Raw genomic sequence first — 13,448 nt, 5'->3', positions numbered from 1 at the left:
AGAAGAGACCAACATCCATCTTGCTTCAGATTACTGTTATGCATTTTTTGTTATTTCAAACATGTTCCGACTTGTCTCACTACTTTCATACTTTTATATGTCAGACATAAATCCAAGTAGAGTGAGAGGTTTTGAGCCCTTGTGAAGTTTCTGTATCAGGTGGTGACAGGATCTGTGGAGTGCTTATACAAGACTTGCTTCAGTTTTCAGTTCTCTGTGTCCATGAAGGCTACAGTTGTGCCTGAACTTTGCAGGTTTATCAGCTGGTGTGTAACTTGCAAGGGGGCATTTACAGACTTTTCTCTTAAAGAGAGGTGTCTTACATAGAAGCAAATAGGTACATTCTGTCAGTCACATTTGCAGGAAGGGCACGAGTCTATAAAAAGACAGCCATTCAGTTGTTACAAGAAAAAAAAGAAAACCAAAACCAGTAGAAAGTCACTTCCCCTATTTCCCTGTCAAACAAACTGATCTGATAGGTCACAGCGTTCCTATCTCTGATCTTGCATGTTTAGATAGTTCTCTACTCTGAAACTACAGCTCATTATAGTACTAGCTCTATTTCTGTTGACTGCCATTTTCAATGTAGAAATCTTATTCTGATGTATAATGTCCTTTCTTCTGTTTTTGAAAGTATCACCTGTGAACTTCTGATCTCTAAGGGAGGAAGAAAATCAGGGAAAATTTGGAGTTTAAAAGAAAATATCTTTAAAATGTTACTTCTGAAAAGAACAATGTATGTTTTTCTCTTTTTATGTAAAGCAGTAGGATTTCTATGAAGTCTTACATGAAAACTTATTAAGTCCCTATTTTAAAAATTTCAGATTTATTTTTAAGTTTGCTTGATCTTAGCACAAAATGTTATTATAGTTAACAAAATACTATGCAACTGTTCATTTTGAAAGATTTAAATCTCAATGCTTTTCACTTGCAAGTGAAGTATTTATCTGTGCATCTCCTCCTGGACAGAAAAAAGCAAACAAGTAAATAGAATAAAATAAATACATATGCTTCATTGCACAAAACCATATGTATGCTTCATTGTACCCATGCAGGCTTTTGCATTCATCAGTATTTGTTTAAAACATGCTAAGCTTGGTTCTGAGGTTCTGAAGCTGAAATATCCTTTTGAGGGTGGTACTGACAAATAAATGGCTGCCTTTGGGCAGGAGCCATCCTAACTGCTGAGTGTACTATTACAACTTGCGACAATAAATTCAGAGAGGCTGGTATGTCTGAAATGATGCATTGTTCATTGAGAGTCCAGGGTTTTTTCTGGGGCAAAGTTAATCAGTCTTTTCTATAATAATTGATCTCATTTATCTTTAAATTATCTGTGACTCCTCTCCATGCTATATGCCTGGAGATTGAGAATACTGTAGTTTCTCTGGTCTGCTTACTCACCCCAGTGTTGTGCAACAGAAAGCAACATTAAGCAATTTGTGAAGTGTAAGAGGAATAGAACTTCCACATCATAAAACTCATGTAATTAAATGTTACAAAGATATGAAAGTAAAATTACAGTCTTATTTGTGTCTGAAGATGTAAAAAGGAGACAAAAGTTTTGTATTTGCTTTTTCTAGCTATTTGTAACTGATTTTATATGTTTTTGCTTCGAGGCTGATTGTGTTGTCATGAGAAACAATCCTATTAAGGAAGCAGGAAAGTGGGCTGATCTGAGTTGTGATAACAGCAGAGGATATATATGCCAAATTGATGCAGGTATTTGTCACTTTAGTTAAAACACAATCATGCCTCATGTTTTTTTCAAGGAATTGCTTAGCTGTCTGAATTTCAACATAATTTCACTTCCAATAAAGATAAATGCACAAATTGTTCTTCAGGCAGGAACATGAGGGTCATATGTGTCAGAGGTCCAGTTAGTCATTACTCTCACCTGACCCTTCCCAGTAACTGCTGTGTTGCTATCTTCCTGAGCTGGAATTTGTATCTGCATTTTTGTGTTTAGTATGACCCTTGGTATGACTTTTGTTCCATGATTTTGTCATTTTCTGAATATACTGGCTTTCAAAACATGTTTTGGAAAATACTTGTTTGTACATGCAGCATGAACTGTCTGGAGTGACACCGTAACTCATCTGCACTGAAGTTGAGTGAAATCACCTCCAAAAAAAGAGAACATAAAGCACTGAAAACCTCTAAGTATATGATTGATTTTTAAGAACTGGTCTATTGTGAAGTTTTTAATTTCTTGGGTATGAAAAAAATATCTGGAAAACAACACAGTTTCTGCAAAACCTTTCATTTGATGAAAAATACTTTTTAAAGAAATTATGAACTAATTGTGAATAATTTCAGCAATCCTGTTGTTGAGAACTGTACAGAATGCTCCTTTACTGCTTATAAGTGGTTCCTTTAAGCAGCTCTTTTCCTTTCTACAGCTTTGTAATTGATTTTTACTACTACTGGTGGCTTAAAGAACAGTGCATCTAACCCATGCTGATTATAAGTCAGGGAATATAATATCAAGAAAGAAGGTCTTTGTTTAATTTTATTTGAAACCACTCGAAATCATAATCCCCTTTTGAACAAGTATATGGGTCTTTTTTATCCTTTATTTTACAGATGCTGAGTTTCCGCCTTCTACAAGCTCATCTCCATCCAACCTTGTCCGTTATGGTAACAGCAGTTATATCTTCATCCTTACCAAAATGACATGGGAGGATGCTCAAAAAAACTGCAAACATGATCAGTTTGACCTTTCTAGCATCTTAGACCCCTACAGTAATTCGTTCCTGTGGCTGAAGATATTAAAATATGGGGTGCCTATGTGGATTGGTCTAAACAGCAATGTGGTAAGAACATTAAACTAATTGTTTACATATTGGTCCTAAATACTTTTGTGTATTATAGATCAGAATTCATAGAATCATAGAATCAACCAGGTTGGAAGGGACCTCTGAGATCATCAAGTCCAACCCTTGATCCACTTCTGCTGTGATTACTAGACCATGGCACTAAGTGCCACATCCAGTCTCATCTTAAAAACATCCAAGGACAGAGAATCCACCACCTCCCTGGGCAGCCCATTCCAATGCCTGATTACCCTCTCTGTAAAGAATTTCTTCCTAATATCTAACCTAAACCTCTCCTGGCACAACTTAAGACCCTGCCCTCTTGTCTTACTGATATAGCTGCCTGGGAGAAGAGACCAACCCCCACCTGGCTACAACCTCCTTTCAGGGAGTTGTAGAGAGTGATGAGGTCTCCCCTGAGCCTCCTCTTCTCCAGGCTGAACAACCCCAGCTCCCTCAGCCTCTCCTCATAGGACTTGTGCTTGAGTCCCTTCACCAACCTTGTTGCTCTTCTCTGGACCTGCTCCAGCACCTCAATATCCTTCCTGTACTGAGGAGCCCAGAACTGGACACAGTACTCCAGGTGTGGCCTCACCAGCCTCTTCTATTTATATGATTAAATTGTATATATTACACATGCTTTCCACACTATTTCTGTAATATTCCACTATGTGGACTTCCAAATAAGATATTTTAGACTATGATCTTGAAATATCTCTTTGTATATATGGTCTATTTGATATAAAATCTACATGTTTTAAGATGTACACAGGAAAACATTTATTCTAAATAAAATACCTAATTTTCAGAAATATAATAAGGTGCTCTTACAATGACTATTTAAACAGTTTGAGGATAGTTAGCAAAATAATTAATTGGTTTACTTAGTTTAATTTTATTTGTCTCCCCTCTCCCAGTTCTTTGACATTTTGATACTTCCTGCATGTTAAAATACAATGCTTTTTCTTCTTGGCACAGACACTTGTCTCACACTCACTCCATTTGGCTGAGTACATGAAAAAAACAAATGATTGAGCATAACACACCACTTCCTAAAACCCAAAAGATTCCCCTAACATTTATCAGCAGGATGAATCACTGAGTTCACCAGCTTTGGTGGAAAATTATTACAGTTTCAAATGCACTTCAAGTTAAAATAATCTATGTGTCTTGAAATTTGTGGGGAAACAGATAGTGCATAAATAAGTCATCCGAATTTCGCTCCTACAAATTATTTTAAATGAAATTCTTATTAGTTCCACATTAAAAGTTCAGAATCAACTCAATGTCACCTACTCTGCATTTCCTTTTGCTGAAAAGCGTTTGTTGCACTGCTATATTTCTCAATTAATAGCTACTTGTCACAACAAAAGTTTCAAAGATGGAGCCATTAGTATTTTTTCTTGATTTCTAAAAAAAACCCCCAATCTTCTGGCACAAGGTACTACATAGACAGACATTTGACTGATGAAAGAATGGTTAATGCTTAGAGTTTAATCATTCCAGTTAATGTGTTTTGTTCTTAGACTGATGGGAGTTATGAATGGATTGATAACTGGAGGATGAAGTATACCAAATGGGCTGAAGGGGAGCCAAAGCAGAAAATAGGTTGTGTCTATCTAGACATTTCTGGAGCCTGGAAGACAGGATTCTGCAATGAAAGTTACTTCTCTGTTTGCAAAAAATCTGACGGTAAGAACTTCAATCTGACCTTTGCAATTGCAATCAGTATCTCTTCAGATATGCCGGGTTTTATTTCAAGAGTCAAATAGAAATCATTAAAATTACTTTGATTGAATGGAGCAGGCTACCCTAAAATGAGGGCAAACACATACTAAGAAAGGGTTAGTGGGACTGTGAATAACTATCACTTGCCAACAATAATGTTAGATACAATTTTCAAAGATAAAGTCCTGTCATTCTATTGAGTAAGCATGCCAATAAAAACCCTCAAAAATCAAGAGGCAATGAATGTTAGGGACTAGTCATATATTTTTTAAACTTTTTTTAAACAGTCCAAGCTCCCACCGAGCCCCCTCAGCTTCCAGGAAAATGCCCTGAATCAGAAGGACACAGGTCTTGGGTCCCTTTCCGAGGTCATTGCTACTACATTGAATCTTCATCTACAAGAAACTGGGCCCAGGCATCTTTAGAATGTCTTCGACTAGGTGAGTATCCTCCTTAACCAGCACATCTTTCTGACTTGTTTTTCCTATCTGTGGGAAGCTGAACATGTGATATGTGGTTTTTGTGATTTCAAGGATGGTCCAAGTGTTGGAGAAGAAAGTTGCATCCAATTATTGCCTTAATTTTGGAAGTAATGGAAAATAGCGGTTTACCAAAGACACGTGTATGGGACCAGGCACATGAGGAGCTTTGTGGCCTGGAGTGGAGATCATGAAAGTGGAAAATTTGTACTTTGACCCTGATAGGAGGTAGACAGCCTCATTCACAGCAGTCACTAGTGCTTATTTTAATGGAATTTTATATCTTTTTTTTTCTTGATCTAACTTCCCCCTTGATTATTTCAGTTTTATGCCACTGTAATGAAAGCTATAGCTCTCTAGGCTGGATAATCTATTAGTGAACTAGGGTTGTTATACAGTTTTATTCTCTCAACCTCTTTCTCTGGTAAAGGGATGCAAATTCCATTATACTGGGCTTCATATGTCTGTAGCATTGTTGCCGATAGCATTGGTGGCAACGTGACTTTGGTGTCTGACCTCCCATTAGATTATGCAAAGATCTTGTTCTCTTTGCCAGTGGAACAAAATATAGATTTATCTTCACTGGAAGTATATCTTGACATAAATCAGGTGAATTGCACCCTAGGCCTTCGCCGATAATAAACCTACCAGTGAAACCCACGTCAAATATAGACACATAGATCTGGATAAGAAGACTCTCCCTCTCTCTGCTGATACTCAGGTTCATTCCTGGGTTCTCATGAGCTCATATATTGACAGAACAATAAGAATCCTTTTCACTGTGAAACTGGTATCCCTAAGAGATTTTTCTTCCCCTGTGTCTCCCAGGTGCCTCTTTGGTCTCAGTTGAAGATTCCGCTGAAGCCAACTTTTTGACCTATAGTATTGAACCCCTTGAAGGGAAAACATCAACATTTTGGACAGGAATGTACAGAAATGTGGATGGTAATTTCTTTCATTTTGACATCTTTTTGTTTAGTGAATAATTGCCACAAACTTTTTGACATAAGTGTTGAAAATTTCAGATTATACTTCTGTAATATTTAAATAGTGAAATTAGAAAAGGTAATATATTATCCTCACAGGAGAAGCTGGTCAATTTCAGTCAAGTGGTAACCAATAATATATAACAGAAAGACCAGGCACCGAAACTTCATTTTAGAGGAAGAAAAGTAATTCATAACAAAGTAAGGCACAAAGGAGCATATAGCAGAGTACACACAGGATCATACTGGGAGTTGAGCCATAGTTCCTCTCAAACATGAAGAGGCCCTGGACCCATGTGCTTTTCATTGAGATACTTCATTTTTTGAGCTACAGAATAATGGGGCTGACTTCACCTCTAGTCTTTGGAATCACCATCCTGGAATGACTAGTCTCTCACTTTAGTTACAGCTGGCCCTCGGAACAGCTTCACTTCAAAGATGGAAATGTTCAGGTCTTCGGAATTGTGTATCACAAGTTTTTCTATTTTCTGCCTCTCTTTAGGGAGGGTAAAGCAAGACAGAATAGAAAACAGGTTGTTTTAATAAATCTTACCTTTGCTGATTATTGCATTTTCATTAATACAATTAGTATTCAATTAAATAGATATTTCTGTCTTTATGGTAGACTTAAAAGTTGCTTCAGTCTTGCAATGTTCAGGCTAAAATTTCCAGTATGACTGCCAGAGGCAGGGCTGCAGAATAGTTCAGGTGACTTGAGGTGGGGTTTTCTTGAGTTTTGGAGGGGATTTTAACAACTATCTACTCAAGAACTTCAATGACAAACTGCTTAGGGAGAAGACAAATATTCAGTTACATTAAGTGAATCTTAACCAGGAAAAGTGAAAGTTTTCAGTAGAAGAAAGAATTTGAAAGTAGTGATTTATAGCATAACACACAAAGAAAAACTGGGGTTTACTCAAGTGGTTAATTGACACAAAACAGGTTTTTTAAAGTGCTTCTAGAACTGTGCGGAACAATACAGTTCTTAGAGTAATCATAAACACAAGAGCTGCTTCAGCTCTTCATTATATCACTAGATAATGGTTATAGTGATTTCAGCATAACTACATAACTAAATTTCATATCTTCGTGTATGTATCCAGATTGTATCTAGATGTCATATTATGACACAAAGAGTGGCAGGAACTTAAAAACAAACAAATAAACACAAAATATGTAGAATCTTGTAAGAAAACAGAATACAACTTTCATGCTGAGTCTAAGAATTTGCATGAGTACAACTTGGAGTCACAAGGGGCACATTTATTCTAAATAAATATCCCTATTAAAAGAAAGAAAGAAAAAAGGAACAGGAAGGAAGAGACAGAAAGTCCCAGCATAGCTGATCACAAGATTTTTGAAGCACATCTATAAAAAGGAAAATTGTATGTGTAAAGCTTGTAGAAAGGAGCAGAAACTGAAAAGAAAATGGAATAAAATCGGGCTTAGAAAGATTTCAGTGTAGGCTTTGAAAAGAGTAACACAAAACCTCCCTACAAATTACTGAAATAAAGAAAATTCTGGTGAAGTTAAGTTATATTTTGATATCAGTTGTTTCTATAAACTGAGTAAATAATTTACTTCACACCATTGCAATAAATTGTGGGAGATACTTCTTTAACTGCTTTGCCTTTGTAACATCATAAGACAGATTAGTCTGCTATTTTCAAAAAATTTGCATAAAAACTTAGCGGCAACATGTGTCAGAACAAGAATGTAAATGGTCCAGTGGCTTGTCTCCAATAGTAGCAACAGGTAAATTTCTTAGGAAGGCAATAAATGTGGAGAATGTGAAGATGTCAATATGGAAATTAATATTATCTTTTTTCCCCATATTTTTTAATTAGGAGAATGGCTGTGGCTAGACAACACTGCAGTGAATTTTGTCAACTGGAATGTAGGAGAACCTTCTCCTCAAGAAAACGAGCACTGTGTAGAAATGTACGCAGACTCTGGGTACTGGAATAATATCTATTGCTCTTCCTACAAAGGCTATGTTTGTAAAAAGCCAAAAAGTAAGTGCTGCATTTATTAATTTGTTTTATGTATGGAGTATGGTCCTTGTACATTAGTACATGGTCATTACACACAATGCATTTTAGATGGCTGGTTTGAGTTTTTTTAAATGCCAAATGATGCACATTTGCATACCAACTAAAAGGGTAACTTTTGTCAGTAAGTTGAAGTTCTGACCAGTGCTCAAGTCCCTCTAGAATTACTTTTAAAGGAATGCATTTGTATTTTAACTGTACTTAGTGTATGCACTTAATGAGTTTGCATGTTCTTTATGGCTAATGGTTGAGTAATTAGTGTAAGTACTGTGCCTTGCATACACAAATTTGTTTCATCTATATGAAAATACATTCCTCAGGATATCCCCTCTTCTCCACTCAGGAAGTACATTTTGCTTATTTCCCTCTGGCATGTACTCTCATATGCATGCATTTTCTGAGTATGAAGTACTGTTTCTGTGAATTGAATAATTATGAACTGCAAATTAATTAACAGTTTAGGGTCTTTTATCTCTACTTTTCATTCATTTGTCTTTTCACAACAGGAAAACACAAAGCAAGCAACATAGTTCAAGCGCTAAACTGAAAATGTCCTGAAATAACTGAATGTGCAAATTTGACAGCTAGTGCATCTGTGTTCCTAAAAGGCATCATAATAATTTCTTTCAGCATATATTGCAATATCAAAATCTCTTATTAATGTTTACTGGGAAGAATGAAATGCATGTAGTAGCTGAAATACACCCACTTCCTCTACAGTCCTGGAATTGAGAGAAATTCTGCTATCCTTTCTACAAATGTGCTAAAATTATTCTTACTTACTCAAATGCTTGTAATGATGACTCTATCATCTACAGGAAATACTGCAAACTATCCGATACAACCACCTATTCAGTCTACTTATCTGTCTTTTTGCACTGTGACTGACAAAAACCAGGCACTTTATTTTCATTCTCTATCCAGAATATTCCTTTTTCACCATTTAATTCATCTGTTTGTGCTGGTACTGGCATTTACCAGTTTTGATACTGAACCATTTCATGCTGAAGCAGATGAAAGCTGGTTATTTTTTTCTAGAACTAGCTTCAACCAGTCTAGCTTACTATCTGGAATGCCATAGATTCCGCCAAATGCCAGTGTCACTGCAAGGACTATATAGTCATTCACTCAAGAACAGGCCACAATCTAGTCCTACATTGTCACATATATGCAGCTTTTCTTGGCACAGTTTTGCAGAACTGTGACAATGTTACCTTTGCAGAATTTAAACAAATTATTTAATAACTATAGATTATGGGATGTTAGAAGCATGGTTTTACTGAGCTGCCCTTGCCATGGCTGGTTATGTTTGCTGTTTTCTGAAGAGACTGAAGCACAAAATAAGGACTGAAGTATTCCCATTGAATAGATGCTATTTTCTGTTCCATGTCTTGAGATAATTTTTACCAGAGTAATTCAAAAGTCTGTAGCAGGTTTATTCCATAAACTATCTATTTTTATTTGTAAGTGAGGAGTTATTCAGCCTGGAGAAGAGAAGGCTCTGGGGAGACGTTATAGCACTTCCCAGTACCCAAAGGGGGTCCACAAGAGAGCTGGAGAGGGACTTTGACAAGGGTCTGTATTGACAGGACAAGGGATAATGGCTTTACATCAGATATTAGGAAGAAATTCTTTACTTTGAGGGTGGTGAGACACTGGAACAGGCTGTCTAGATAAGTTGTGGATGCCTCATCCGTGGTGAGACACTGGAACAGACTGTCTAGATAAGTTGTGGATGCCTCATCCTTGGAAGCGTTCAAGGCTGGTTTGGATGGGGCTTCGAGTAACCTTGCCTAATGAAAGGTGTCCCTGTCCATGTCAGGGGGTTTAGAACTAGATCTCCAAGGTCCTTTCCAACCTAAACCATTCTATGATTCTTTGTTGTGTTCATGGTATCTCACTCTTATTTTTTGGGAATGGCAGATTCATATCCCTTAATATGTTGCTTGTTTAACACGTAGATAGGTTTAGCAAGCAGTCACCTCGTATCGAACTCAAGAGCAATGTGCATACTGTACATTAGCAGTGCTGTACCAAACTTGGTCAATCAACAGTTCTTGGTGAAGAACAAGGAAGAAGTGTCTATGTTATTATATTCCAAAAATTGTCCAATCAAATGAAGCAATGCAGCCAAAGTTTACCTAACGCCAGTTTTTCCCTCCTATTCCTTCTTGCATTTCTGAGACTGTTTTTACACTGTGCTTTTGGACATAAGGTATCTTCACAAAATCCCAGAACCACAAAACAACTAAGGCTGGAAGGGACTTCTGGAGGTCATCTGGTCCAACCCGTTTCTCAAAGAGGGACACCTAAAGCCAGTGGCTCAGGACTATGTTCAGATGGGTTTTGAATATACCCAAGGATAGAAATTCACAGCCTCCCTGGGCAGTCAGTGCCAGTGTTCAGTCACCCTTGTTATGAAAAGTCATTTCCTGATGTTCAGAGGGCACATCCTGTGTTTCAGTTGATGCCCACTGCCTCTGTTCAGTCACTGGGCAGCACTGCAGAGAAGATTTCAGTGGTAAAAATAATTTGAATTCCTGAACTCAGCTTTTTCAGAATGACACATGATGCATTGATTGAACATTTAGCTATAGACTAATTTTATGCCCACATGGGAAAATACATATCTTAATTTTAAACAGTGGTTCAGTTTTCCCAGCAAGCCAGATTTTTTTGGTCCAGAAAATGAAATTTTAAATGAACTGCAAACATTTTAATTTGGATGTTTAGTTATCTGCTAGGACACTGAAGTTCATGAGTGATTTCAAATGTCTATGTACATAAACCATTAAGGTCTCTTGGCAAACCAAATTTATTACACTTGCTATGTTTAGGTCACAAATACTGCAAGAATTTGTAATTATGTTGAGGATTATATTTGACCATATTTATCCTGAAGATGCTGTATAGATTTTCTTGTGGTTTTACCCTGATGTCTGGATCAGTCTCCATGGAGTTTTTGATGTTTTTTCTTTTCTGCTAGTTCACGTAAATAACTACATATGAGACCAAAATACGCTAGACCATTGTGCTAGGCCTTAGGTTTATATAACTTTGTGTGAACTAACCCAAAGTGTTTTAAGTATTTAGTGCCTTTTATTACCATATATTTATCTGAACATTATTTTTAGTATGTTTCAAATATAGAAAAAAAAATAAATAATGTAGAAATAAATAACCTAATAAAATAAAAAGATAATGCTTTTTCAATATTTTCAAGTGCCAGCAACTGAAATACTGCCAGCAACTGAAATGTCACCAGCAGAAATACCTACAATGGGTAAGAATATTATCATTCAAGTAGACAAAAACTAGTCCCATGTAAAATCATAAACAGAACAAATCCTATCCTGTATTATGTCTTTTACATTTTCTGATATACTTTATTCCTAGGAGTATATTGTTTCCTAGTGGTATATACTACTATACAATATATTCCATTTGGTGGGAAATGCAGATTTAAAAAATAGTAATTTGCGATAAAACATGAGATGTTGACAACATAAAATCAATTTATTTTATGCTGCTGTCTTTATCTCTTTTTATTTTGAAACAAAATGCTTTTGCTTAAAATGTCATGCATTCTAAAGAAATTGTTTCCAGTAATCAGATAAAGAGTATGTAGCATCCTCTTGATTTCTTTGTATTTGTTTTCAGCAATGACAACGGATAAGAAGACTCTTACCCTGAACCATGGTAAAACAGGAGCTGTAGTTATTGCTGTTCTCCTCCTCCTAGCTGGAAGTGGCATTGCAGGCTATCTCTTCTACAAAAGAAGAAAGAATTGCTTGCCAACAAACGACAGCTTTGAGAACAATTTGTATTTTAATAGTGATAGATTTCCTGGAACTGGTGACACAAAGGATCTTGTGACTAACATAGAACAAAATGAACATGCAACACTGTAATGTAATGTAATGTGTAATATAAAATGTAATGTAATAAAATAAAATGTGCCTTGTTTTACTTAAATTATGCAATTAGAATTAAGCCAAAGGTATTTCTCATGTGCAATTGCTGTAGTAGCCTGTTTTAGTGCGTTTATGATGCCATGTAAGGAATTACTTTCTTTTAGATATTGTATAAGGCGTAAGATTTCATATCTCAGGATTTGATGATCACACTGGTGAGTGTGTGTCTTAGGAAAAGAGATAATGTTGACTAATTATTAAATGGAACAATACAAATGGATGCAATAAAGGAAGTAAAACTTCCAGTTGAGGAATGCTGACAAGATTTGAAATTTTTGCATCAGATTTATTTCAAACTATGCTAATGAACAGACGCTCAGTGCTGTTCAGCAAACTTCTCTCTATTTCTCTAATTCTACGATCTTTCAGGTATTCTTAAGGATTTAACTACAGGCATAGTTACTAGATGGTAAGTCTGTATTTGGGCACATCCTCTTTGAACTATGCGGGGAAAAAACCCTTTATGATATTTCAGTTCCCACAATTTCACACAACACAGAGAACTACGTATGTAGTTCTTGTAGTCTATGTATTCTAGGATTCAATCAGGTAAAATCTGGGGGCAGGCCTCTGGAATGGAAAAGTGAGGTTGATGTTAACTGCCTGAGTTTTGGCTGGCCATAAGTGGGTTTTGCTGGTGACAGGTGATGAAGGTCATGGTAAAAATTCCTTCTAATGAGCACAACAGTTACTGAGGAGGGGGAAGAATGTTGCCTATACGTATTCTCAGGGTTTCTTGGAGCACTGGGTAGCTGTTGTGGTGATGGCATTTGGTACTACTCTCCTATGTCTTCTCAAGCAGTGTAGGTTTGTGGGGCGTGTGCTGCAAGAGTAAGCAAGTCAAGAACAATTTAGCTTTACTTATGTAATAGTTACTACTGATTTTATTTACTCAAAAATGGCTAGGTCAGCTACTATTTACAGAAGTCTTGAGATTCCCCAGAGTGGAGTTTATATTCTTAATTTTTGTAAATCCTGTAAAATGTTAATCATGCATGATTCCTCACTTGCATACAAAGGTTTGCAAGGTTTGATTTTGTGGCTTCGGGTTTTGTTCTGTGAAATAAAAAGTAACTAGCTTTCATTTTTAAATAGTTTTTCATTTTATAGTTTTGTCTGTATAAGACACTGTAAGAGGATAAAGTGAAAAAGAAGATACCACTGTGGAGACATTCCACCAAAACTTGTGACCAAGTATTATATTAACCATATTTTCCTGAATCTTTCCCAGGATTATCTGCTTAAAGCTAAAACAAAAAAGTGAGTTGAGTGCTTAGGTAAAAAATCTCAAGTTACATACATGTGTAGGTAAGATGGGACAATTCGTCTTGGAACTCCTTTTCTCTGGCTCCGCTCCCTTTCTCCTGGTTATTTCCTTGCTCTGTTCCTATTGCTGTTTCCATTTTCAATGCAC

The 13,448-nt window shown here is 36.4% G+C and overlaps 1 protein-coding gene across 2 annotated transcripts in view; it reads left to right on the top strand.

Moving 5' to 3' along the window:
• Nucleotides 1-12,299, top strand: part of LOC113954445 (macrophage mannose receptor 1-like) — a 55,955-nt gene extending 43,656 nt beyond the window's left edge. For both annotated transcript variants that reach the window (XM_027658770.1, XM_027658771.1), the window contains exons 23-30: nt 1,620-1,722; nt 2,587-2,816; nt 4,343-4,508; nt 4,832-4,984; nt 5,852-5,968; nt 7,857-8,024; nt 11,284-11,343; nt 11,721-12,299. In XM_027658770.1, coding sequence (XP_027514571.1) covers nt 1,620-1,722; nt 2,587-2,816; nt 4,343-4,508; nt 4,832-4,984; nt 5,852-5,968; nt 7,857-8,024; nt 11,284-11,343; nt 11,721-11,971 — 1,248 coding nt within the window. In that variant the 3' untranslated portion in view covers nt 11,972-12,299. The remainder of the gene's footprint in view (nt 1-1,619; nt 1,723-2,586; nt 2,817-4,342; nt 4,509-4,831; nt 4,985-5,851; nt 5,969-7,856; nt 8,025-11,283; nt 11,344-11,720) is intronic.
• Nucleotides 12,300-13,448: the final 1,149 nt, after the last annotated feature.

This window comes from Corapipo altera, unplaced genomic scaffold, assembly GCF_003945725.1.
Source record: "Corapipo altera isolate COAL_440 unplaced genomic scaffold, ASM394572v1 63, whole genome shotgun sequence".
Lineage (NCBI taxonomy): Eukaryota > Metazoa > Chordata > Aves > Passeriformes > Pipridae > Corapipo > Corapipo altera.
This window is presented reverse-complemented; position numbering and strand designations above follow the sequence as displayed.